This window comes from Monodon monoceros, unplaced genomic scaffold (assembly GCF_005190385.1).
Source record: "Monodon monoceros isolate NGI ecotype Baffin Bay Population unplaced genomic scaffold, NGI_Narwhal_1 Super_Scaffold_17, whole genome shotgun sequence".
Classification (NCBI taxonomy): Eukaryota; Metazoa; Chordata; class Mammalia; order Artiodactyla; family Monodontidae; genus Monodon; species Monodon monoceros.
The window spans coordinates 24,318,257-24,342,414 of NW_021703773.1; the positions used below are offsets into that span (position 1 = coordinate 24,318,257).

Below are 24,158 nucleotides of genomic sequence, written 5' to 3' on the forward strand. Positions count from 1 at the left end.
CCCGTCCTCTGCGCACACCAGCTGAGGTGGAATTTATTTATTCGACGTGGCCTCCGTTACCAGACTTCCCTCTAAGTCTCCTGAGAGCACAGAACACGTCTTCGTTATCCTGACACAGAGTAGGTGCTTAATAATATTTGATGGATGGAATTGCTTATAAGGAAGTTTTAGCTGGGGCCAATTATGTGTGGTTATTAGAGATAATTTTTACTGTAACTTTGTGTCCCGCTCAGCTCCTTTGTGAGGCTAATAATTGTCTTTAAAAATGGTTCCTGAAGGTCATACAGAGCCACTGAAGATTTCAAGGAGGCTAGCAGATTTCTATTCTAGAGAGATCGGTCTGTCTGGGTGGACAGAATTAGGTGTCTATGAGGAAATCCAGATGACTTGTCAGGGGCTGCCTTAGTGATGGCAGTCGGGGTGGAGAAAATGTGTTGGGAGGTACACGTTAGGGACAGAGCCGGACACAGGAGCAGGCACAGGCGAACCCCCAAGGCTGCAACTTGGGTGGGGCTGGGGGTGTGAGTCAGTGAGAGGGGGCAGGAGAAGCAGACATCGGGAAGGTGCTGAGTCCAGCCTGGACACACTGAGTCTACAGTGGTGGAGAGGAGTGGCCCCCGCAGTCCTGGTGACCAGGTAAGAGACCAGACCTCCCAGACCCGGTGCTGCCTACCTGCCGAGTGCCCGCTCTCTCTGTCTTCTGGGCCTGGTGGAGGGGTGGGCATGGTGGGGACATGTCAGAAAGACACAGACTAAACTGAAGGAGCCCCAGTGGCCAAAACTAGGACAGTTTGAGCCACAGAAGAAATAATAAAAGTATTGGATTGTCATCCACAAAAGAAGCGCCCGTGAGTCCATACTGATACTTCCAAAGCACTGAATAAATAAATGATGGGGAAGCAGGATAGTGCTTTTTTGCAGTAGAAGTTTTAACATAGGAGGATTAGGGGAAAGAAAAGCACGCCTGGGCCGGCACCGCCACGTTAACTGACGCAGCAAGAGTGACCGATGGGCGAGCGAAGGCTCATGTCTGCTTGGCCTCAAGACGTGTATTAGTTATCAAGGGAACAGTAGAAATGTCACAGTGGAGAACCAGAAGGACCCTCCCCCACTTAACCAGGTAATTAGGGTTGACATCAACCCTCTGAGATGCAAAGACATCATACGCCCTGGATACGATGCACAGAGCAAGCTTCTGAGGGGTTCTCACCAGAAATGCATCACCTCCACCTGATGATGGAAAAAGTCCACACCCCAAGTGAGGGGATAGTTACATAGTAAGTGATGAACACTCTTCCGAAGATCCGTCATGACAGACAAGGGCGGACAGGGGAATCGTCACAGGTTGGAGGAGATTCAGGAGCCAGGACAACCAAATGCAGCCTGGGATGGATCCTGGACCATGAACAGACCACTCGTGGGAAAACTGGTCAAATTCTAATAAGTTCCAATTTCCTGGTGTTTCTGACTATACTACCATTATGTAAGATGTGAACATTAAGGAGAGGTGGGGGAAGGTGTATGGAAACATTCTGCAATATTCTTGGAACTTTTTGTAGGTTCAAAATTATTGCAAAACGTTGTTTGTAGTTAATGATATGCTGTGGCTGGTAAATGTCACTGAAATCGGGTCTTTCTTCAGCAATTCCGCCATCCGTTTGCACATCACTGCTTGGAGGTCATGTCTGATCCAGGATCTTTAGCTCTGAAGGTGAAAGGCTCAAGCAAAGTGGGGAATGTGCTGACTGATAAAACCAAAGTGTCCAGGGCTGGAGACACCCTGAGGCCTGCATCCGCAGAGGTCCAGGCAGCAACCCTGCAGACTCACTCCTGCTTTGCTGTGTGTTGGCTGCATCCAGACCCTCCCCAGCCAGGCAGGGACGGCCATGGCCCATCCAGGCTGGCACTGCCCAGTCCAGTTCAGGGCATTTGTTCATTTCCCGTCAAGCAGATACCGAGCTCCTGTGAGGTGTCAGGCACTGCTTAGGTGCTTTAGAAACATAATGAACAAAACAGACGGAAATCCCAGGCCTCGTGGTCCTTAGTGTGCAACAGAGGAAGACACACCATTCACGTGATAACTAGTCAGTAATAAATGAGCGAAGGGCATCGCATGTTAGAGGCGGGAAGTGCCACAGGGAAAACTGATCCGAGTCTGGGGGTCTGGTAGGCCTGCGAGTGTGGATATGTGGGTGGCTTGGGGAGGGGGTTGCAGTTGAAGTGGCCTGATCAGGGTGGGCTTCCCGGGAAGGGGACAGCCAGGCGCAGGTGTTGGCATGAGGACCTCTGAGAGGATGTCTGAGTTCCTGGTGGGGAGCGGGGCGTGCTGCAGAGTCACGGGAGAAGCAGGGTCCGGTGAGGCTGGAATAAGTCACCAGGAGGGGAAACGTTGTCAGAGAGGCGAGGGGCGATAGGTTGGGTGGGAGGGCAGGTTAGCGGGGCCCCACCATCCGCACGATCATTGCCGCGTTACTTCGGGGGCAGAGGGAGCCAGTGGTTTGAGCAGATAGGTGAAGTCATCTAATTCATGTCTTAACAGCCTTAGGGAGAAAAGTCACCCATGACCCTGATTAGAAGGGTGAGGCCGACTTTGTCCAGAGCCATCACGGTGGGTGTGGCCACCACTGCGATGGGTATTACAGGGGTAGAGGGACCAGGCCCAACTGTGAACACACAAGGACAAGCAGGGGTTCCAGCCCGGGAGCAGGGTGGGGTCGCGGACGGAAAGTCTCCAAGAGGAAACATCAGGGCTCAGGGATTCTGGCCAAACGCACCTTATAGGATTCTTGCTGCAGGCGGGCAGGTGATCAGACCTCACCTGGAGGAGAGTGGGGCACAGGGAACCCCATCGGAACCGGGAGTGAGCAGATATCGGGTGAGGGATGCTGGCTACTCCGACTTGGCTGGATTCTCCCTAAAATTGGGCTCTTTGGGGGCAGAGTCAGGAGGCCGGGGCTCGGAGGGGCCCAACCGAAGCCTGTCAAGGAGAAGTTCTTTGTCAGCAGGAACGCTGGCTCCAGGGTTGAAGTTGGCCTGGAGAAGCTGCAAGGGCAGAGGCAGGGAGACCAGTCATGCTACAGTAACCAGCCTTCCTGATTCAGGTGATGGAGGCCACAGCAGGGCAGAAAAAGCCACAGCAAGAAACAGTCAGATTCTGCGTGTGAGACAGCAGAATTTCTGAGAAAGTCACCGTCCTTGCAGTAACTGTGCTGGATAATCCAGAAACGATTACGATACGGGTGCTGGACCCGTAGCAGTGCTTCCCAGGGCGGCCAGCTGTTTCCACGGCTGGTTGATTGCACCCATCACTCACAGATTCTCTGGGTTTTCCATTTTCTTCCACACTGCCAGTATCTTGCTTCCTTTTGCCAACTGTACGTTGGAGTCATTGAATGTGGACTTTAACTTTTCTTTGATCACCACGATCCAAAGGTATTTAGTTAGCGTCGATTATCATCGTCTGTGTGCAGTCTCTTCCCCCCCGAGAGCGTGAGCTCCGTGCACATGCAGGCGAGTTCTGTGTTTCACGTCTGTGCCCAGCGTGGTGGCACCCAAGAGGTATAGTAGTTAAATACATAGGTAACAAGTTAATCAGTGGTAAGGTATTCATCCAATGTACCAGTTAGCATGTTAATGGAATTAACTCCCTAAGGGACCGCCATTACCTATAAGCCATACAGGTTGGTTAGCCCGACCAGCAGTGCTCGTTTTGTCCCATTTGGTAGGCTTCTTCTCAATGTTTACGTAGCAGGGACTCGGAAAGCTGGTCACTGGACCGCACGCCACCTCGGACAGGCCCCGAGAGCGCCTTTCCTGAAGGCGCAGGTCTGTCTGACCCACACCCCTAATGTCCTGGCCGTTGGTAAAACCGTTGGGCCGGGCGATGACATCAGTATAAGCGTCACGTCGCTGATCTGGTGTCCTGTTTCCCCGCCCTCGGGTGAGGCACCGAGCCCAGCTCAGGGCTGAACAGTCAATACGTCCTGTCTTGGTGATTATTTGTCTAAGGGACCAGGCCTGGGAAAGGGTTAGGATGCTTCTAAGCCGGGCTGCACGTTCCCTCATTGTTCTCCGGGCAGGATACGCCAGTCAACACGTGACTGTTTAATGTCTGATGAGCTCCAGAGCAATGACTACACTCGAGTCTCCTCCAAGAGAAGAGTTCCCGACCCTGCCTCCCCGCCCTACAAGGACCTCAGGGCCCCATTTCTGCATCCCCACCTGCCCTGTGTCAGGGATTCCACAGTCACACGTCACCACTCTCAGTGCTCAGAGCAGAGTTGGCACAGGGGTGCCCGAGATGTTTAAACAACGACCACACCGGTGACCAGACGCTCTGGACTCTGACCGGAGGTGGTCAGCATCTGTGTGGGTTCAGGCTTTCTCTCCAGGAAGCAGGGCTGAGTGAACTGTGCCCTGGGGGCCCAGCTCTAAGTGCTCGGCGGTTGCCCGTCACGCAGATACAAACCTCGTCTCCCAGCACTAGCGGAAAGACTTTCCAAGAGTGTGTTTATTATTGTTTGTGGATGAAATAAACATCTAGATTCTCCAAAAGGTCCCTCAGTGGGGTCCCCTCTTCTTCTATCCAAGTAGACCTGCGTTTCTCACAGTGAGGGCTGGTCCATAGACCACCTGGCATAGAATCACCTAGAATGTTTATTAAAATTTGGATTTGGGGTTGACCCCACCCTTAAATCCATCTTGGGAATGTGATCTAGGAATCTGCATTATTGGCAAGCCCCCAGGGGATTGTGATACAGGTTAGCACTTGTGAGACCATTAAATGGATGTTTTCCTGCTGCCCCGACACTAGCCTTTACTATAAACCGGCAACTGTCAGAAATTTTAATAAAGAAAAAAGCTCTGTACTTGCTTAAAAAACCATCTCAAACATAGAAGAAGGTGTGGATGTAAATAGCAATGAAAGGATCTCAGGCCAGAGGAAGATTCCCCTGCGAGGGTCTCGAGAATAGTCGCTGAGCGGAGCCCTTGCCCAGCACTGCCGGAGGGAAGCCTGACACTCTGTACCGGGGCTCGTGGTGTGACGAGGTACATACTGCGGTCGCCTCTGTCTTTGAAGCTCTGGTAAGAGAACTGGGATGGAGGTCATGACTCGGCAGCGAGCTTCTCTGAACCTTTGCCGCGGCCCGAGTCACTGAACCGCTTGCACGACCCTGAAGTGCGTGGGGCTGGGCTGGTTGTTGTCACAGGGAGAAAGTCTGGGTCAAGCACGTTGGCGACGCGCTCAGCCTCACACTGCGAGGGTGGACAGAGGGAAATTCAGACCTCGGACCCAGGTCCCCTGGCTGCAAACCTCTGCTCTTCTCGGCCCGCAGCCCCTCCCTCTTTGCAGGGGTTGGTTGGGGGGCTCATGTTAAGGTGAAGCTGAAAGCCCTCCTTTTGTGTTTGTCTCCGGTCACGTGGATGGTGATGTGCAGGTCCTTTCAGAGTAGAAGGTTTATCACAACCCGGAGAAGGAAGGCCATTTCCATATCCTCATGAGGTCTTTTTGTTCACAGCTCAGAAAGCGGATGGTGGCAAGCATTTCTCCCGATTGCACCAATCGGACCGTCTAGTGAGACCAGCCTGTACTTTTTCCATTAGCTTTACAAACTTTCCCCATCCTTGTTTGCCTAAGATGCCGCTTCAGGGTAGGATTTTTCCACTTAGCAATCTGAGACCTTGCGCTCTGCTCCATTTCAGCGACCACCCCCAGCCCTGTGACTTAAAGTTCTCTCATCTAAGGGAGGAAACAAAGCACGAGGCCCTGTGCTGGCTCTGAGGCCCTGGGTCAGTGATGGCGCCAGAACCAAAGCTGGCAGCTCTCTGCTCTGGAGAGAAACCGTTGCACGGTTTTGTATTCTTCTGAAATATTATTTTATCACACAGTTGTAATAATGCATTGCAAATGTTTTAAAATATATGTATAAAACTAAAGTAACACGTGCAGGCTTTGGAGGTAGCGATCTTTGTGCAGAATCTGTAGCGCCTGCTCTGGGACCTTTGGGCCCTGGGTCCCCTCTCAGGAAGGATCCCCTTGCCTTCATGAAGTAAGTGGGTTGTCGTCCCTTCCCCAGAGAATCACAGACAGCCTCAAAGGCGATGAGCACAATGAAACCGTTTTGTGGTCACCTGTGCCCTCCCCTCTCGGTGATGCCCAGGGCCCGTGAACACACCGTGAACTGGTGGGTGGGGCCTCAGCTTCCTTTGGAAAATTCCTCCCAAATCATCCTTGTGGACATACATTTCACTTCAATTGACAAGTGACAGAAAACTAAATATTGTCCTTTCCTTGTCTGATTCCTAACAGCTTTACTAAGATATAGTTTATAGATCATGCAATTCATCCACTTGGCGTATACAATTCAGTGGCTTGTAGTATATTCACAGAGGTCCTTGTGATCAATGTCAGGACGTGTCTTCACACTGAAGGAGCCCCGCACCCACCGGCAGTCACTCCCCAGATCCCTCCCCAGCCACAGCCACCAATGTGCTTTGTGTCTCCGCGGGTTTGCCAGTTCTGGATGTTTCATGGACGTGGAATCCTACAATACGTGCCCTGTGTGTCCAGCTTCCTTCACTCAGCATGTTTTTAAGGTTCCTCCACTTTGTGGTGGGTGTCAGTTCTTCCTCTCTTTTTCTGGCTGAATGATATTCCATCATGTGGCTACATCACCGTTTATTTATCCATCCATCACTTGATGAACATTTAAGTTGTTTCCACTTTGGGGCTCTTATGAATAATTCTGCTGTGAACATTCTTGCACAAGTTTTTATATGGACGCTTATCTTCATTCTCTCATACCTGGGGGTGGAGCTGCAGGGTCATTTGGGAACATCAGATGTATCCTTTTGAGGAGCTTCCAGACTGTTTTTTTTTGTTTGTTTGCTTGTTTTCTGTTTTTCAACCTCTTTATTGGAGTATAATTGCTTTACAATGGTGTGTTAGTTCAGCTTTATAACAAAGTGAATCAGTTATACATAGACATATATCCCCATATCTCCTCCCTCTTGCGTCTCCCTCCCACCCTCCCTATCCCACCCCTCTAGGTGGTCACAAAGCACCGAGCTGATCTCCCTGTGCTATGCGGCTGCTTCCCACTAGCTATCTATTTTACATTTGGTAGTGTATATATGTCCATGCCACTCTCTCACTTCATCCCAGCTTCCCCTTCCCCCTCCCCGTGTCCTCAAGTCCATTCTCTACGTCTGCATCTTTATTCCTGTCCTGCCCCTAGGTTCTTCAGAACCTTTTTTTTTTTTTTAGATTCCATATATATGTGTTAGCATACGGTATTTGTTTTTCTCTTTCTGACTTACTTCACTCTGTATGACAGACTCTAGATCCATCCACCTCACTACAAATAACTCAGTTTCGTTCCTTTTTATGGCTGAGTAACATTCCATTGTATATATGCGCCACATCTTCTTTATCCATTCATCTGTCGATGGACACTTAGGTTGCTTCCATGTCCTGGCTATTGTGCTCCCAGACTGTTTTTAAACTGGCTGAACCTCATCTACTTAATAATGTAAATTTTCAATGTATTCTATACTATATTGTGCTGTATGTATAAATATAAATATGTTTGTATAAAATGTATCCCTCATTTTACCTTTTTAATTTTCTTATTTATATCCATTTATGCTTTCATCTCTGGAGGCTTACAGGCACATCATTTTGTAACAAGAGCATTGGTGCTGCTAGAGTGTCATAACGTGAAAGATAAATAATTGGAGCTTTTCCTTAATACTTGTCGTTCTTTCTGATTTTTTAATCTCTCTGCTTTCCTTACCGTGGAATCTAGTTCATAATCCTTTGAGCAATAGTGCCACCTTTTCCTTAAAATACATTTTATAAGTTGAACTATAAGGCAATTTGAATGGAAAAGAAGAGGATTTTTCAAAAGACATTGGGTCTCTTTAAATATATCCTTTGGAAAATCGAATTCTATTAAAATTTATGTGCCCCCCAGCAAGCTCCTTGAGAACAAGGGCGAGTATTCAATCATCTTGTTTCTGTCCTTGGTGCCCAATAAATGTGTGTTAGATGAATGACTCATTTTGCTGGGTAAACATATTTGGGGAGAGCATTTTGACACCGAAAAACATCTCCTCAGAGAGGTTGTTCTGCTGTGGTCCTTACTGATGATGTTGGTCTGCAGGCCTCTGGGTTCCTCTCTGTTTATACGGACTCTGCGTACACAGTTCACTAATATTGACCTCTATTTTGTGTCTCTTTGGAAAAATAAATTGTAGTGAAAGATGCTAGCAAATTGAATTTCAAAGAATAAACCTCAGAAATGCTGAATGTCAGAGGTTTAAGTGGATACCTTCTATTCTGGTTACACTCAGCAATTTCTAATACAAATACGGGTAGTAAGGCCAGTTTTGTGATATGTGCCTTAGAGGGTCTTGGGATCAACGGTGTTTTCAGTAAAATGGACCCCAGGAGCCTTTCAGTGGAGCCAGAGGGACCCTGGGGGACGCTGTTCTCTGTAAAAATCCAGGTGTGGCTTCAGCTGCCACTTGGAATACTCGGCATCCATGAAACACAGTTTCATCATCACACAGAGGGCTTAGAGGGTCATAAACTCAACAGCGGGCTCTTAAAATAAGCAGAAGGGACATGTATGGGAAAATAAGGGAGGATCTCCAGCAGGGAAAGAGCCTCACTGGGAGGAACTGCCATAGTGAAGCCAGTGCCTGCCAGCCCCATTGTGCAGACACCTCTCGGTTTGACACCCACGGGCTGAACCCCGGCCACGTGACCTTGTAAACGAGATACCGCCGTTAGCGTGGACTCTGCTTCGTGATCCTGGCTTTCACCCAGGTCTGGGGGAATGCATCTCATCAGAGGAGCGTAGGTCATGTGCCCTTCCCCCGGCTCCAGGGGAGTCTGAGAAAGGAACTAGTTAACCTGTGTAGTCCTGCAAGAGGAGCCCACCTCTGCCTGTCACAGTGGCGAATTCTCTAAACAAACAACAACGAAAGGACCGAGACGTCTGTGAGCCAAACAGATGACAAAGACCACCACCACATAATGTAAAAATAAAACACCCCAGGTAGGAGCTCCGGAGAACTACCTCTGCTACAGAAAGCAGCCATACACTCTGGAGTGTGTTATGAATGTGCTAGATATCTGTGTGAGACATTTATCTGTGAATTCACTGTATATGTATGAGATGTGCACGTATACATGTAGCATGTATGCATGTAATTAGACCAACACAAATGGAGAGAGAAATTGTGATGGAAACTGCAATGTTGCTAAGATGTTAATTCTCTGCAGATTGAGGTCGTTTCAGTGCAACCTCAGTCAAAGCCGATGCCATTCAAAGCAGCCTCACTTTTTAGAGAAACGGACAGGAAGATTCTAAAATGTGTGTGAAAATGCAAAGGACCTTAGAAGAGCCAAAACAATCTTGACAAAGAAGAACAAAGTTAGACAACCTGCACTATCTGATTTTTTCCAGCCCTGGAACCAGCTGTCTCTTCAAGGATCCCTGTTGCCTTTCAGGAGAATGGTGTTTAGAAACCAAGATCTGGGCACTGGGTGTGCTCAGTGCTGGCTCCCTCAGCAGGCAGAGCTGGGGTACACGCTCATATCTCTAATCATTTACTTTGTCTACCCATCTGCATCTGTATCAAGCCGAACATGAATTCATACCGATGTCTCTGACTGTAATCTAATACAACATGGTTCGTTCTAGATTTTCTCCCTCCCCTTGCTTATCTGTACAGGACAGGTTTAAATTTCCATTGAGACTTCCTCTTTGAACCAATTCAGAAGACTGATGTTTTGTTTTGTCTTTGTTTTTTCTAGTTGAAACACTCACTTTATTGTCGACTGATTGAAATTTATTGTACTAAGGTGCTGAAATACTGAGGTGCTATGCTAGTCAGCAACATTGTGAGCATGTGTCAGACCCTACTGACTAATTCACACAAAGATTTTATTTTATCTTTTGCCACTTTGTCCAAGACGGTAATGATAGCTTTAGTTGATAGATAGCAGGCATGTGAGTATAGCAGGAGATCCAGCTCCTTGGTCTGTTTTATTCATATATTTTAAAAAAAGTTTGGAAAGTTGATAAAGTCATTTCATTAATTATTCCTTAAAACAACTGAAACCAAATCCATGCCAAAGTTCCTCAAAAGATATTATCTCTTTCAACATATACAAAACCAAGAAAGGCATAGTTAAGGGGAGGAATATTACCTACATAGTATTATATATCAGCTTTTCAGCATGACAGAGAAAAGGTAGAGTTCTTCAGTTAGAAACTGAGTCTCTTCTTCACATACTCTGCCAAAATACATAGTCTGACCAAAAGATGTAGGAGTCTTGATAATCTGCTCATCTCTTAATCCTTGCCAATAAAGATGAACAAATACTCATCACATGGACATCAAATAGTCTAATCAGATGGACCAAACAGGTCGCTTTTCAGAACCTGTTTTCATATCGAAATTGAGTCACTGCAGACCTAACTTTCAAATATTTGGGCATTTTCCAGAAATCTTTCTGTTATTGATTTCGAGTTTAATTTATTTTGGTCCAAGATCGTACTTTGTATGATTTCTGTTCTTTCAAATTTGTTAAGGTTTGTTTTATAATATAGTCTATTTTGATGAATGCCCAATGTGCACTCACTGGAGAAGAATATGGATGATGCTGTTTTGGGTTGGAGACCATCTGCCCTTAAGACAGAGAGCTATTGGTGTCAGAATAGACCAGGGTTTCTCAACCTCAGCACTAGTGATATTTGGGGCCAGACGACTCTTTTCAGTTGACGACTATCTGTGCACGATAGAGTTTTGGTAGCATCTCTGCCTCTGCCCAGCACCCCCCCCTCAAGTTGTGACAACAGAATATCTCCAGGCATTTCCAGTTGCCCCGCAGGAGGTGAAATCTCTCAGGATAAGGAAAACTCAAAAAGACAAAATATATCAATGTGACAGAAGAGTGAGTCTAACCATCACAATTTAAAACTTCTGCTCACCAAGAGACTCCAATAAGGAGGGGACAAGGCAAGCCACAAAGTGAAGGAAAATGTTTAAAATGCATATCTGACAAAGGATTTGAATACAGAATACATAAAGAACTCCCACAAAACAAAGCTATAAAGACAAATAACCCCATTAAAAACGGGGGTCAAAAGTTGAAAAGTCACTTCACAAAAGGAGATGTACAAATAACCGATCATCACATCATTAGTCATCCAGGAAATGGGGAGTAAACTTGAACGAGACACCACTTCACTTTCAGTACAATGGCTCAGCTTGAGGACAGTGACAAGCCAGAATGCCGATGAGCACGTGGGTGAGGGTTACAGAAAAGAAACTGTCAGAGTTCCCTGAGTCCTGAATATGAGATCTGCGCATTTCACGTGTATCAATTTGTCTCAATTTATCACAATGTAGTGGTATTTATTTTTCTATTCCTTGATTTCTATTTTAGAAAAAAATATGTTCTTTTGATGACTTCACCTAGGTTTGTTCTTTTCAAAAAAATCAAACGGTTGAAATGTTTCGTTCGGACAAAATCTGACCCGGAATAATGAGGGCCCCATCTGAGCAGCCCCCACCCCGTCAGCTCCCCCAGGTGTGTCCTAAGACGTTTCTACCAAACTCCCAGACATTGTGCATTAGGAACACCTACGCTCCCGTCTGCGTCCCCGACACCATGACCCTGAGCACACCTCCGTTGTAGCACTGCCAGATGTAAGAAAGACAAACAGTGAAATTTGAGTTTCAGGTCAACAGTGCATTTTGTTAGTATAGGGATATCCCATTTGGGACACGTTTGGAACATACTGATATTAAGAGGTACTTGCTGTTCCTCTGAACATCGAAATCAACTGGGTGCCCTGCGTTTTTATCCAGCAGTTATTCCTCCATCTTTGCTGTCTTCCGTGCCTGACGCTTTTCCTTGCACCCGCTCGAGGAAATCTGCAGAATTTAGTGGGAAGGTACAAAGGCCTTACCCCGCAGGGGGTGCTGGTCAGTATAATAATGCACGTGAGGAACAGAGGAGCAGAATCAGAGCGGCAGGTGCAAACGGTCGAGCGAGGCACGAGGGGAAAGTGCAGGACGCGAGGGCAGCCTCGGCAGAGCATAGGAAGTTCACGGACTCCGGGCTGCAAATGAACCCCGGACGTCAGCCACCTCCTCTCCGGATGCGTTTCCAGCCACGTGACATGAGCCATTCCTCCGTGAGCCCCGCCAGCCTTCAAGTCAGGTGAAGGAACCTGATTCTAAGCCTGTTTCCTGACCCGTTTCAGAAGCCTCCATAGAGGCGGGAAGGTCTCAGCTGTCCCCAGGCCCCGAGTGCCAGGTCCTCCAGTGTCACTTTTAGGGTCTGAGCGCTTGCGTTGTCACCAACAGACACCCCGGCCCAGCATGGTGTAATTAGGGCACAAGCACACCTTCATCTCCTGCGACTCCAATTAAAGCTTAAAGGACCCTTTTAGTCTAAATATGGAAATAATCTGGAAAAAAAATTTTCTGAAATCACTTAATTGCAAGCTTATGTGACGTGCGTGCTGAAAGACATTAGAATAATTTCCATTTTGTAGGAGGAGTAGCACACACACATCTATATCTCACACACACACACACACACACACACTTTCTCACACCCCTATGATGTAATGATGTTTAGAATGTTCCATTCTCCATGTAATGCAGTGAAGACAGTGGTCATATATGCACGCCATTCCAGTCAGATTCCATTTATAAAGATGTAAAGTTGCCCTCTGTATCTAGAATAAACACATTTAGTTTGAAAAAAATTGTTTACTTTTATTTCTCCTTCATACAACCTACTTAGAGTCTTTACTGTTTTTCTAAGTTGACAAAAAGAGAATTGTTTATTTTGTCTAAATATTCAAGCATATCCACGTGGATCTGAATAGCTGAATACAGAGGCCTGGCATGTATTTTGTTACGTGAATTTGTTTTTACAGTGATCCAGAGTCACAGAAGAGGTTTGTGAGCCTGTGATCCAGCAAGCAACTCTGACACAGTCTGCAGAGGGAAAGGAAGAAGTAGAAAACTAGGAAACCTCTTTTGTACGACTCCTTTTCACTCTTACAGCTTTCCAAAATAGGTTTCCAATCTCATTTACGCACATATGACTGTCTAACATGGGCATCATTTGAAAGGGAAAAAACCTGGAAAAAAATGTTTCATGTTATTTTAGAAAACGTTCTATGGTTTCCTCTTAAGAATTTCTGAGCCACCGGAAAGTCTATGCATGAAGATGTATTTCCACGCCTGACAACTGGGATGTCGAAGTAGGAGGGTATAACTGAGGGGCTTCAAGGGAACTTCAAAATGGTATCAACTCCCGAAGACGGATTTCTGAAGAGCAGAACTCTGTCGTCAGGAATTGAGGGAGAGGGACAGGTCCTGGGGTCCCGGCCCCGGTTCCAGTGGGTCCCGGCAGCCCTGCCCCTCCACCGTCGACTCTCCTCCCCGTCTCAGCTCCTGATCTATCTGGGGTCTGGGATTCCTGAGGGTCGCTGGCCTTCCTGGGCAGTATTAGAAGATGCCAAGCTATTAAAATGTTGAAAGTGCTATTAACCCTAATGAGGCACAGTTGGGTTTTTTTTTAAACTGTGTAATAAAGCATTTGGTGATAGAGGACCAGACCTCTCGGGCCGTCTGCTCCTGTGACTCACCAGCCGCAATCTTGGGGCTAAAAGTGTGAGTTTCGGAGCCAGGCTGCCTGGCCCCGGAGTGTAGCTCTGCGTTCGCCCCGGGGGCACCTGGGCAAGGTGCGCCTCGGTCTGCCTGTTTGCACAACGAGGCCCTACCGTGTGGGGTTCCCGCGAGCGCTGAATGGGTTGGTACCGGGTCAGAAGCTTGCAGGGATCCAGCATAACAGTGTATAGCAAACGTTAACTGTTGTGAGTCTGTAAAAGAAAACAACCTGATTAGCTTTCTATAGCGGAAGCTCTTCTTTAAGGGGCTACCCTGTGTTGGAATAAGGAGATAGTTGGGAGTTTTTTTAAATGTATTTGAAACGTAGAATCACAAATACATGGAATCGTGTGTGGGTCCCACCCAGCCACCACCAAAGGGGCATTTGCTGTAGTTCTGAGTCAGCCCCCAGCTCACGGAGCCAGGCTGTGGGCTGGAAATCTGGATACAGAGATCAAGAAGACACAGCCCTTCTCTTAAAGATTCTCAGAACTTCAATTTGAGAATGTTGAAACGGTGAAGAGCGGTGTTACTCAGCAGGGAAAGCTCTTCTATCGGAAGGAAGGAAGCTAAAAGTGCTAACAGGTAGAAATCGTAGTGTGAGGTCAGCGATTCAAGGAAACAGAAGGAGAGGGGAACCCAGAAAGGTTTCATTTTTGCAAACACAAACATGAGGCCGAGAGCCTGAGGGTCCGGGCAGCACACCTCCACACACACCACCAAGGCCGCGATGCTCAGGCCCCTGCAGGTGGCCTTGGACTAAACACGGTGCAGGTGAGGCTGACGAGGTCACGTCCAAGCTAGCCTGCGCCCCACGTGGCGGCCGTGGGCGCTGTGGGTGGTCGCACACCTGCCTGCTTCCAGCTGCGGGCCCACGGAGGCGCAAAGGGACCCGCGGCCGTGCTGGTGCAGACCCCAGCCCGGAGCAGTGGGGCTGACGAGGACGTGGGCAGGGGCTTGCACCCTTTACGAGCCAAGGTCAGAGCTGGCTCCACACTCACTTCTCTCCCATTCCCTTTCCTTTCTTTTCTTTTTTTTTCTTTGTTTTTTTGTTTTGAGTAGAGAGAAGGAAGGTAGGAGCTGGAATATGTTATACACCTGGTTTTAAAACAAAAATTATTATTATAATAAGTTATGATATAAATTGTATTCTATTAATATCTAAAAATACATATTATTAATTTTACCCAAAGTAATGACTTTATAAGAAATGGGCTTTGCTTAATCAGAACTTTTCATTGAGCCCATTTTTTTCTCTTCTGCCCCATTTCTAAAGAAGTAAGGCACAGAGAAAACAATTTACATCAAGAATTTACTTTGAAAAACAAGGGAACATTCTTCAGTCAAGTACAGAGTCAGAATTAGCAACCTGATTTTTATACACAGGCCTGTGCACTGATCCTATTTCATGTTCCCATTGTGAGCTGCAATACGAAAGAAGAATAAACTCATGATCTGTGTCCACATTATTCCAGTTTGGGGTCAAATAAGAGGAATTCTTACTATATTGTGGAAAGTCTGTCACCAAAACCTGAAAGGAGTTCAGTTAGTCAGAAACGTAAGCTAAGCCGAACCTTCTACATGCCAGACACCCTCAAGGTTTTCCCGTACTTCTAACATTTTGCAAAATAACAAGAAGGGATACCAGAGGAAATAGATTTTTAAAGCTGTTTGAGAGAAAATGATCATTATGATAACAAAATGTGGATTTGATTTCTCAGTCTGCTCTCTGCCTGTATCGCGTGATCTGCACAACTTCTCATAAGTTAAAACTGAAGGCAAGCCTTTGATTTTTTTCTTTTATTTTTCTGAGTGTGTAAAGTTGCTAAAAGCTACCGTGATTTTTATGAGACTCTCATGGTTTTTTGACCCCAATTCACTCTTATGGTGTGTGAGTTACCTGTGCTTTCAGCACTTTTTTATTCTATGTGGAGTGATCCTGATGTCACTACCTGATCATAAAAAGTCAGGTTTCAAAGCAAGTTTGTAAATAGGCTCCCCTGTTGCTTTTGAGGAAATCGCATCTATGCGAGTGTCTGTCAGGCATGTTTACATGAGGCAAAGGTGTGTCCACCGCAGGACGAAGTTTGGTAACAGCCTCCGGGCGATGCTCGCACAGGCCCTGCGGCGATGCTCACGGAAGCCTCTTCTCTTCTCTCCGTGTCTTTCCTGTAGCCAGAGCTACCTGCAAGCTGTCAGCGACGGGCCTGCCGGCCACAGCCTGGACCCCTCTGCCAACTACAGCTCCCCGAAATTCCGCTCCCGGAACCAGAGCTACATGCGGGCCGTCAGCACCCTCAGCCAGGCCAGCTGCGTCAGCCAGGTGGGGTCCCTCCGCCCTCCCACCCCGCCCTGAGTCGGCCCCTGCCAGGGCCGCAGGCCGCGAGCAGACGCACATTCCAGCCTGGAGTCATCCTGGCCTGGTTGCGCCCCCGGGAACATTATAAGGTTAATTGCGGGGGGCAGGGGCTGCATTTATGGCTCTGTCATTCTTTCTCCCACCTGCTCTGAGCCGGGGTGGCTGACTAGCTGGCCGTCTTGGCCTCCGTCCCCTCCGTCCACTCCGTGCTGAGCAGCCTCCTTCCCTGTGTCACGCCCCCCATGTGGAGGGTCTGGGTCCCACCCCGAGGGGACACATAGGATCTCCCAGCGCCAGCTGCCCAAGTTTGCTGGTGTTTCTGGGGACAGACACCCTCTCAGCTCCAGGAAAGACGGCAAGGTCACACCCTCCCTTATGCTTTGAAGATGCCAGGTGGCAGGTGTGTCCAAACCTCCCCCTTGGCTTCTTACTGCTTGAGCGAGACGGAGGCCCCAGATGGAAGAGGAGGACCTGCCGGGGGGCCTCACCGCGTCCCTACAGACCTTCTCCCTCTTCCCCACTGGACCCGGCCCTCCTCACCCCTCACATCCTAGTCGCCGCTTCGTGCACGCTGCTGCCTGCTTCTCAGTGTGCCTATGACCCAACGTATGGCCAGTGCGATGGAATATTTTCAGTCTCGCCCTGGGATTCACAATGTGGCCATTGCCATGGGAGCGGGCAAGCTCTGGGGACGGGACAGCTACGCCCACTCCCTGGGCGGGAAGACAAAACGGTCCCGAGGGGCTTCCCTGGTGGCGCAGTGGTTGAGAGTCCGCCTGCCGATGCAGGGGACACGGGTTCGTGTCCCTGTCCGGGAAGATCCCACGTGCCGCGGAGCGGCTGGGCGCGTGAGCCATGGGCGCGTGAGCCATGGCCGCTGAGCCTGCGCGTCCGGAGCCTGTGCTCCGCAACGGGAGAGGCCACGACAGTGAGAGGCCCGCGTACCGCCAAAAAAAAAAAAGGTCCCGAGGCCAAGGGCGTGAGTGAGGCTCTGAGCTGCTCCTGTTGCCCCTGGGGCGGCATCTGTGCTGAGGCTCCGCCTGGCCGAATCTCCTGAGGTCACGGTCCCTAGACAGTCTGCGTTTACTTTGTTTCTGCTCATCCACCATTCGGATAATTCTGACGATGCTCCCTTTTCCCAGGAACGCGGGAGGCTCAGGGCTGCGGCGGCACACATCAGGACGGGTGCCGGGGCAGGGGGATGTCAGGAGACCCGCACGGGGGCGGGGGGCCCCCTGCATCCTCCCTCACTGAAGGAAGGACGTTTGTCTTCCTCCGTGTCAGCTCCTGCCGTCGTCTCTTATCTTTTTCTCATCTTTGAAAAGCTGTTTCCGTGTGATCGTAGCTTCTCTCTGTCACGCATCCTTTTTCAATTATGGTAAAATATACATAACATAAAATTTACCATCTTAACCACTCTTCAGTGTCCAGTTCACTGGCATTAAGTACATTCACATTGTTGGGCGAACACCGCCACCATCTGCAGAACTTTCTCGTCTTCCCAAACTGACACTGTCCCCACTGAACACTGACTCCCCTTTCCCCTCCCCCAGCCCCTGCCCACCGTCTACTTTCTGTCTCTGTGGATCTGAGGCCTCCAGGGACTCATACAGTATGTGTCCTTCTGTGTCTAGTTTATTTCACTTTCCCCCAGGTCCATCCATACGGTAGCCTGTTTCAGAATTTGCTTCCTTTTTAAGGTTGAATTATGTTCCATTGTGTGAACGGACCACATTGTGTTTGTCCATCAACAGACACTTGGGTTGCTTCCCCCTCTTGGCTGCTGTGAGTAACACGGCTGTGAACACGGGTGTACAAGTGTCTGTTCACGTCCCTGTTTTCAGTTCTTGTGCACGTATACCCAAAAGTGGCGTTGCTGCATCAGACAGGAGTTCTAGTTTTAACCTTCTGCGGAAACTCTATATGGTTTGTCACAGCGGCCGCCCCATTTTTCACCCCTAGCAGCTGTGCGCACGGTCCCAGGGCCCCCATACCCTCACCGTCATGCTTGCTCTGGAATTGTCATCCATCCTGATGCCCGAGGAACCCGCCCCCAGCTGTATGTCGACCTCTCTGCTACCAACGGGACAGTCACCTTTCTCACCATCTTCCCAATTTTCTCTTCTTTCGTTTCTCGGTGCCCACATTCTCCAGAAGCACTTTAAGTGCTTTTCTGCGTTTATAGTTCACAAAAGAAATTGGTTGCTTCAGCCCACACTGGTTATTTACCGCACTGGCTTAACGTCCTCCTGGGACATTTCCAGTGGGCCCGAGCTGTGGTTTGAGTTGCCAAGCAAAACACCCACTTTTCCAAATCTCCCTCAAGCTAGTAAACCAATCAGCTCTCAGAGAACAGGTCATTTCAGTTCCTGTCTAGACCAGTTTGAGATCCTTCTCAACTACTTGTTTGGGTGAAAAAAAAGTCCCCTTCATTTCTAGAACCTCACTGATCAGTTTTGTAGCTGGAAGCATTGGCCGAATGGTCCTCACGGAAATGTCCATCACTCGTTTGTGGAATGCACGTGCAGGGTCGATAGTGTCTCTTCCCGATGGAGAAGCTCCTGGGCGCAGGCGGGTTTGCAGAAAGGGCGGGATCCACCGAAATCCTGCATCCTGGAGCTGGTGGACGCTGGCAGCATGACTGTTTCTGGCTTTTTCAGGTTGTCTAACGTGGATCTTTGACGTAAATGACATAACACAATCTGAGCCTTTTTGATATAATCCCACATAAGGGAAAACTTAGATTGAAAGGAAGTTGTACTCCAGAAAATGTCATATTTCAGACCAGTGCGAGTGTTTCAGATGCGTTTCCCTCACTAGGCACCCAAGGCGATCGTAGTGGGGTGTCGTCATTCGTCTTTGCCCTGAATTTGTGTGTCTCTTTCCGACGTCAGACACCCTCGGGTGATGCAGTCGCGCATTAATTTTTCTCTGGTCTTTTCTGACTGAACAACCCGAAGATTCTCTTTCTTACCCTGGGCTTCGGGCCAGCAGTCCCGCCTTTAAGTCCCTCTCAGCACCTTCCTCCATGGGCTGTTCTCACTGGGATTTGTCCAGTGAAAGGAAAGGAGCCATTATTCTAGCTCCTGAATAAGCTCAGGTAGAAGCAGGGGATTCAGGTAAAGCATCTCAGGTAGAAGCAGGGGAGCCAGGTAAAGCATCTCAGGTAGAAGCCAGGACCCATACCCAAGTGTGAAATTAGAGGTGGGCAGAAGGTGTCTTCCTTATTGAAGGGGAAATCTGATTCTTTTACCTGCTTTTACTCTGTGAACAATTAGAGGGAAAGGATTAATTTGGTGTTTAAAACAATACTTTTTAATTTACCTGTCAACATAACCGGGGGTGTTCAGGAAGTTGTGGGTGACATTTCAAGCAGTGGAATGAATGACTAATGGACGTGCTGGCCTGAGACAGTGACCAGGTCGTGGCAGCTGTAAGGACACGGCTGGGAGGGGTCACTGGGTGCTGGGGAGCAGAGGGGGTCGGAGGGCAGGGTCTGCCTGCGCAGGGAGACCAGCCCAGGTTTCCGGGCCACTCCGCGAGCCCCGTCTGTGGCCTCTGCCTGAGCCCTGATTCCACTCACACCTTCCCACGCCCCCCAGAGCCTCAGCCCTCCCGTGTCAGGGTCACCGCAGGCATCCCCACACACGCTTCCGTGTTAACGTGTACGGTGCCCCCCGGGGGGTGGGCCCTAAATACAGGAGCAGTGAGGGCGGGGCCGTTCATCCAAGTCCCCTCCAACCACGGGGCAAACACCAGCCCCCCAGGTCCACCCCCGCCTCTGCCCACGAACCCTGGGCCTGGGAGCAGCTGCACGTCACCTGCCCAACTGGGGCTTTTCGTTCTTAAAATTCCCATCCCTCCCCCACCCCGTGCTCTTTAACCTTGCATTAGTGTTCTATGTCACTTTGTTGGGTTTCCAGTTAAAACCTCTAGACTTGGCGCCTGGGAAACACACGAGCGTTCCCACCTAGAAACCTCAGAAGGCATGTCCCGCCATCAGCTGCACGCACGGAGGCCCTCAGCTCCCCCGACGGTCGGGCCCCTGCGCGCACACCTCCTACGACCCCTCCACTAGCCAAAGCCTGATCATCTCTTTTTTAAATACAGTTGGAACGTTTAGGTTCCCAGGGTGACTCTCTACCTGGAAATTAAATCTCAGGCTTGAAAATAATGACTTTACCTGCGGAACCATCAGACAAAGCGCAGGCACTACCATCCCAGACTGAAGGAGGGAAACGGCACCGCCGGAGTTTGGGTGATACCCGTGCTGTGTGTGCCCAGCAGCACCGTCCCGGACACGGGCCTGTGCTGCTCTCCTGGGACAAGGATGTGAGCGCATTGCCGAGCTGGGCGCTAGTTTCCAGGACGCTGAGAGGAAGCAGCGTGAGATAGCTTGAGCCGTTTCCATGAGTCTCGCGGGTACAGCCTCCACGCCTGGGGTTGTCTGAGCTGTAAACAGTCCAGGACGCGAAGGCATCACCTGGAAACGGAGAAAGAGGGAAGACTAACGTTGTGAACAGTGTGCGAAACTCTTAAGCTCCCCGTCTCTCTTGCGCTGGTAGTAACTACCAGCCATGCTTTAAAGTTCTGCCTCGGGGTCCACAGGCTTTCAAGGACATCTTGGGAGTTGGCGGTTTTCCTTAGTGTTTTGTAAGAAATAACACAATAAGCTGTTTCCCAAGCGTAACGATTCCCAGTGCTGATTTCACATTAATTACGCTGAAAATGGAAGATGGTAAGTGAAGGTGGGGGTGACCTGTGCTCTCTTTTCTTTTGCGACGTGGCCGTGATGACCTCGGCTGGGTCTCGCCGTCACCCGGGCTGTCGGTCGTTCCAGATGAGCGAGGCGGACGTCAATGGGCAGCTCGAGTCGGTGTGTGAATCCGTCTTCAGTGAAGTGGAGTCTCAGGCCATGGATGCCCTGGACCTCCCGGGAGGCTTCCGCACGCGGAGTCACAGTTACCTCCGAGCCATTCAAGCTGGTTACTCCCAAGACGATGAACGTATCCCCATGGTGATTCCCTCTGACGTCAGCTCAACTGCTAGACCCTCGGCAGGTAAGGCACACCCTCTGACCTTCCGGGGGCACGTACAGGCATGTGCCACCTCTGTCCTGCGAGGAGTGGGTGTAAGTTACCCTCCAAATGTTTGAACACTTCCCAGTTACGCTTGTGACATGGTCCTGTTTGCAATGATGTTTTGAAACATTTCTTTCATAGATAACCTTTCTTCTTCTTAGGGTGAAATCTGTTGCTTGTCAAGGTACTTTACAATACTCAAGTAGAGTCTTCATAAAGTTTTATATAGGAAAATTTGGATGGTGATTGTGTTTCAAATCCCAAAGATTAACAGATTGCAGGAAAGCCTCAGCTGACGTGCGATGCCTCCTAGGGTCCTTCGGCGCAGGTCCAGCCTGAGTCTCTGTGGCCTGGTGAGGAGATGCATAACCACGGTTCAGTGCTGCAGGGCAAATCGATTGTTAATGTAAATTCACTCATCTTTTCGGAGCTGTGCAGGTTCAAGGTCACAGTTTCCTTCAGTTCTTAGGGAAAACCACATCCACCCCTTTGAAAATTTACCACCTAAACTAAATATCACTGCACTATGGTTATTTATACAACACAGTGAATAAGCACCCCTAAAACAGCCAGCATCAGAGTCGCCGAGCCGCATAGAAAGGCCAAGCCAAGCAGCCCAGGCACAAGCAGTGATGCGAAGAGTGTGAGATCTGGACCTGCGGTCGTGTGGGGTAGGGGGAACAGGGACAGTTCTGGGAAGGACTGGAGAGAAGCTGGCTCAGGTGACAGCACTGGGGACCAGAGTGGGGGAGGGCCCGTGTCACCAGGCCATGGACGGAGCTGGGTGTGTCTGAAGCCAAGACAGTGAGCACGACTTCGGGGCGACTGCGTGTGTAATGACAACTTGCAGGCCTCAGGCCGCTGCTGTAAACCTCTGCTGTCCCACGCAGCACCTGTAGGTGGGACGCAAGGCGAACCAGATTCAAACCCACTCCATCATCCCTCTAAGACCTTGGGCAGGTTAGCTTGTCAGATTCGCGGTTCTCCGTGGTGTCCAAGAGAAGTGGTAGCTCTGAGTAAATGATTAGGTCAGCCTGAGGATTAGTGAGCAGAGTGCTGTGGGCCTCGGTGATCTTTTTATGTTGTCCTGTGGCCCGGGGTGGAGGTGGTGGTGCCCTCCGACGGCTGAGCCCGGGGCCTTCCTTCCGAAGAGACGCCGGGAGTCACCGTGGGTGCTGTTCAGGAAGCCCGGCCCTGCGGGAGCCACGCGGGGCTGCAGGGGCGGCCGTCGGGGGCTTGCGGGTGGCAGGACTGCACCCCTTGGGGACCCTGTTGTCCGTGAAGTTGGGGACCGCCCCTCGTAGGGGTGGAAAAAAATGTGGAAAATGAGCAAACTTAGGGAAGTAACGAGCCTTACCGTCCTTGCAGTTTATAAAAACACACTTAAGGGGTAATTACTGATACAGTCACCCGTATTCGCTGAGTGTCTCCTGCGAGCAAGTGACAATTAAGCTCTCTCCTGGCCTTCAGAAATGCTTTGAAACAATAATTACCTAGTGGGAAATGACTTCATAGTTTATAGAGCTGTCATTCCAGGGAGAATAAAAATAAAACAGGTTTCATAGAGGTAATACAAGAACCAGTGCAGAGCTCAGACTACAATTCTAATTTATGTATGTATCATTTTACCAAGTACATTTCTGTATTCCCAACATGTGTGCACCAAAAAAAAAAACCCATAATGCTTCTCTTCAAAGTGTCTCCTGGATCTTGGCCTAGTTATGGAGTCACAGTTTCCTCAAGACTGTGGTAGAGCCAGAGAGCAGGTGTGCCTTCCAGAGTTAGGGAATGGTCTGGGAAGTAAGAGAAGAGATGGAAAACCTTAGGAGAAATATCGAGTTGCCTTGAAATAATTGAGATATCGAATTACAAGTTGCCTTTTTGAAGAAATGTAGGTGCAGATGAATCCTTAATTCCTCCCTTCCCTGTTTTACTCTAAGCATTGTAAACTGAATATTTATATTTCTTTCCTAAATAGAATTGAGATGGCATGCAACAGTAGCCTACTTAATAAGACTGTGAAAAATACCAAAGAAATGAGAAACCTCTGTCTGGAAAAACGTAGAAAAACGAAAGCATGCAAGTGAGCAGAATGTAAATGCCCACTTTCTATTAAAGCTGAACTTCCAGTTAGATTCAGAGTCTCCTGTCAGAGAGGCAAAAACGGGGTTTCAATGGTTTTGTGTTAAAATACTGCTTGGAAGATCATATAACATTTAATAGCTATCCTTGGTTGACGTGTGCATATGTGTGGAGAGAGAGAGAGATTATTTTGACACATTGATTTTCTTTTATACTTCTAAAATTAGCTTTTGAAAATAATTCCCCAAAAACGTTATTTGCAAAGACATTCCCGGTGATTAGTTTGAAGAATAAGATTTATTTAAATGTTTCTTTTTGAGCTTGAAACATGAAAGTTGGTGTTCTTTTGTTGTCTCACCTATATGAATGCAAATATGTAGTATTAATATTCTTCTAATAATAATTAAATATCAACCATATGCATGAAAGCCTCATTAAGAGCTTTAGAATATGTATTAGGCATTCTATTTTCTTTTTTATTTTTTTATACAGCAGGTTCTTATTAGTTATCTATTTTATACCTATTAGTGTATACATGTCAATCCCAATCTCCCAATTCATCCCACCACCACCATACCCCTGCCACTTTCCCCCCTTGGTGTCCATACATTTGTTCTCTACATCTGTGTCTCTATTTCTGCCTTGCAAACTGGTTCATCTGTACCATTTTTCTAGATTCCACATATATGTGTTAATATATGATATTTATTTTTCTCTTTCTGACTTACTTCACTCTGTATGACAGACTCTAGGTCCATCCACGTGTCTACAAATGACCCAATTTCGTTCCTTTTTATGGCTGAGTAATATTCCATTGTATATATGCACCACATCTTCTTTATCCATTCATCTGTCGATGGGCATTTAGGTTGCTTCCATGACCTGGCTATTGCAAATCGTGCTGCAATGAACATTGGGGGGCGCAT

At 48.5% G+C, this 24,158-nt stretch overlaps 1 protein-coding gene across 1 annotated transcript in view; it reads left to right on the top strand.

Annotated features, from left to right (window-relative positions):
* DLGAP2 (DLG associated protein 2) overlaps positions 1-24,158 on the top strand; it is a 135,507-nt gene that overhangs the window by 66,047 nt on the left and 45,302 nt on the right. Inside the window, exons 4-5 of the mRNA XM_029226495.1 lie at positions 15,886-16,033; positions 20,910-21,129. Of these exons, the coding sequence (XP_029082328.1) occupies positions 15,886-16,033; positions 20,910-21,129 (368 nt within the window). The remainder of the gene's footprint in view (positions 1-15,885; positions 16,034-20,909; positions 21,130-24,158) is intronic.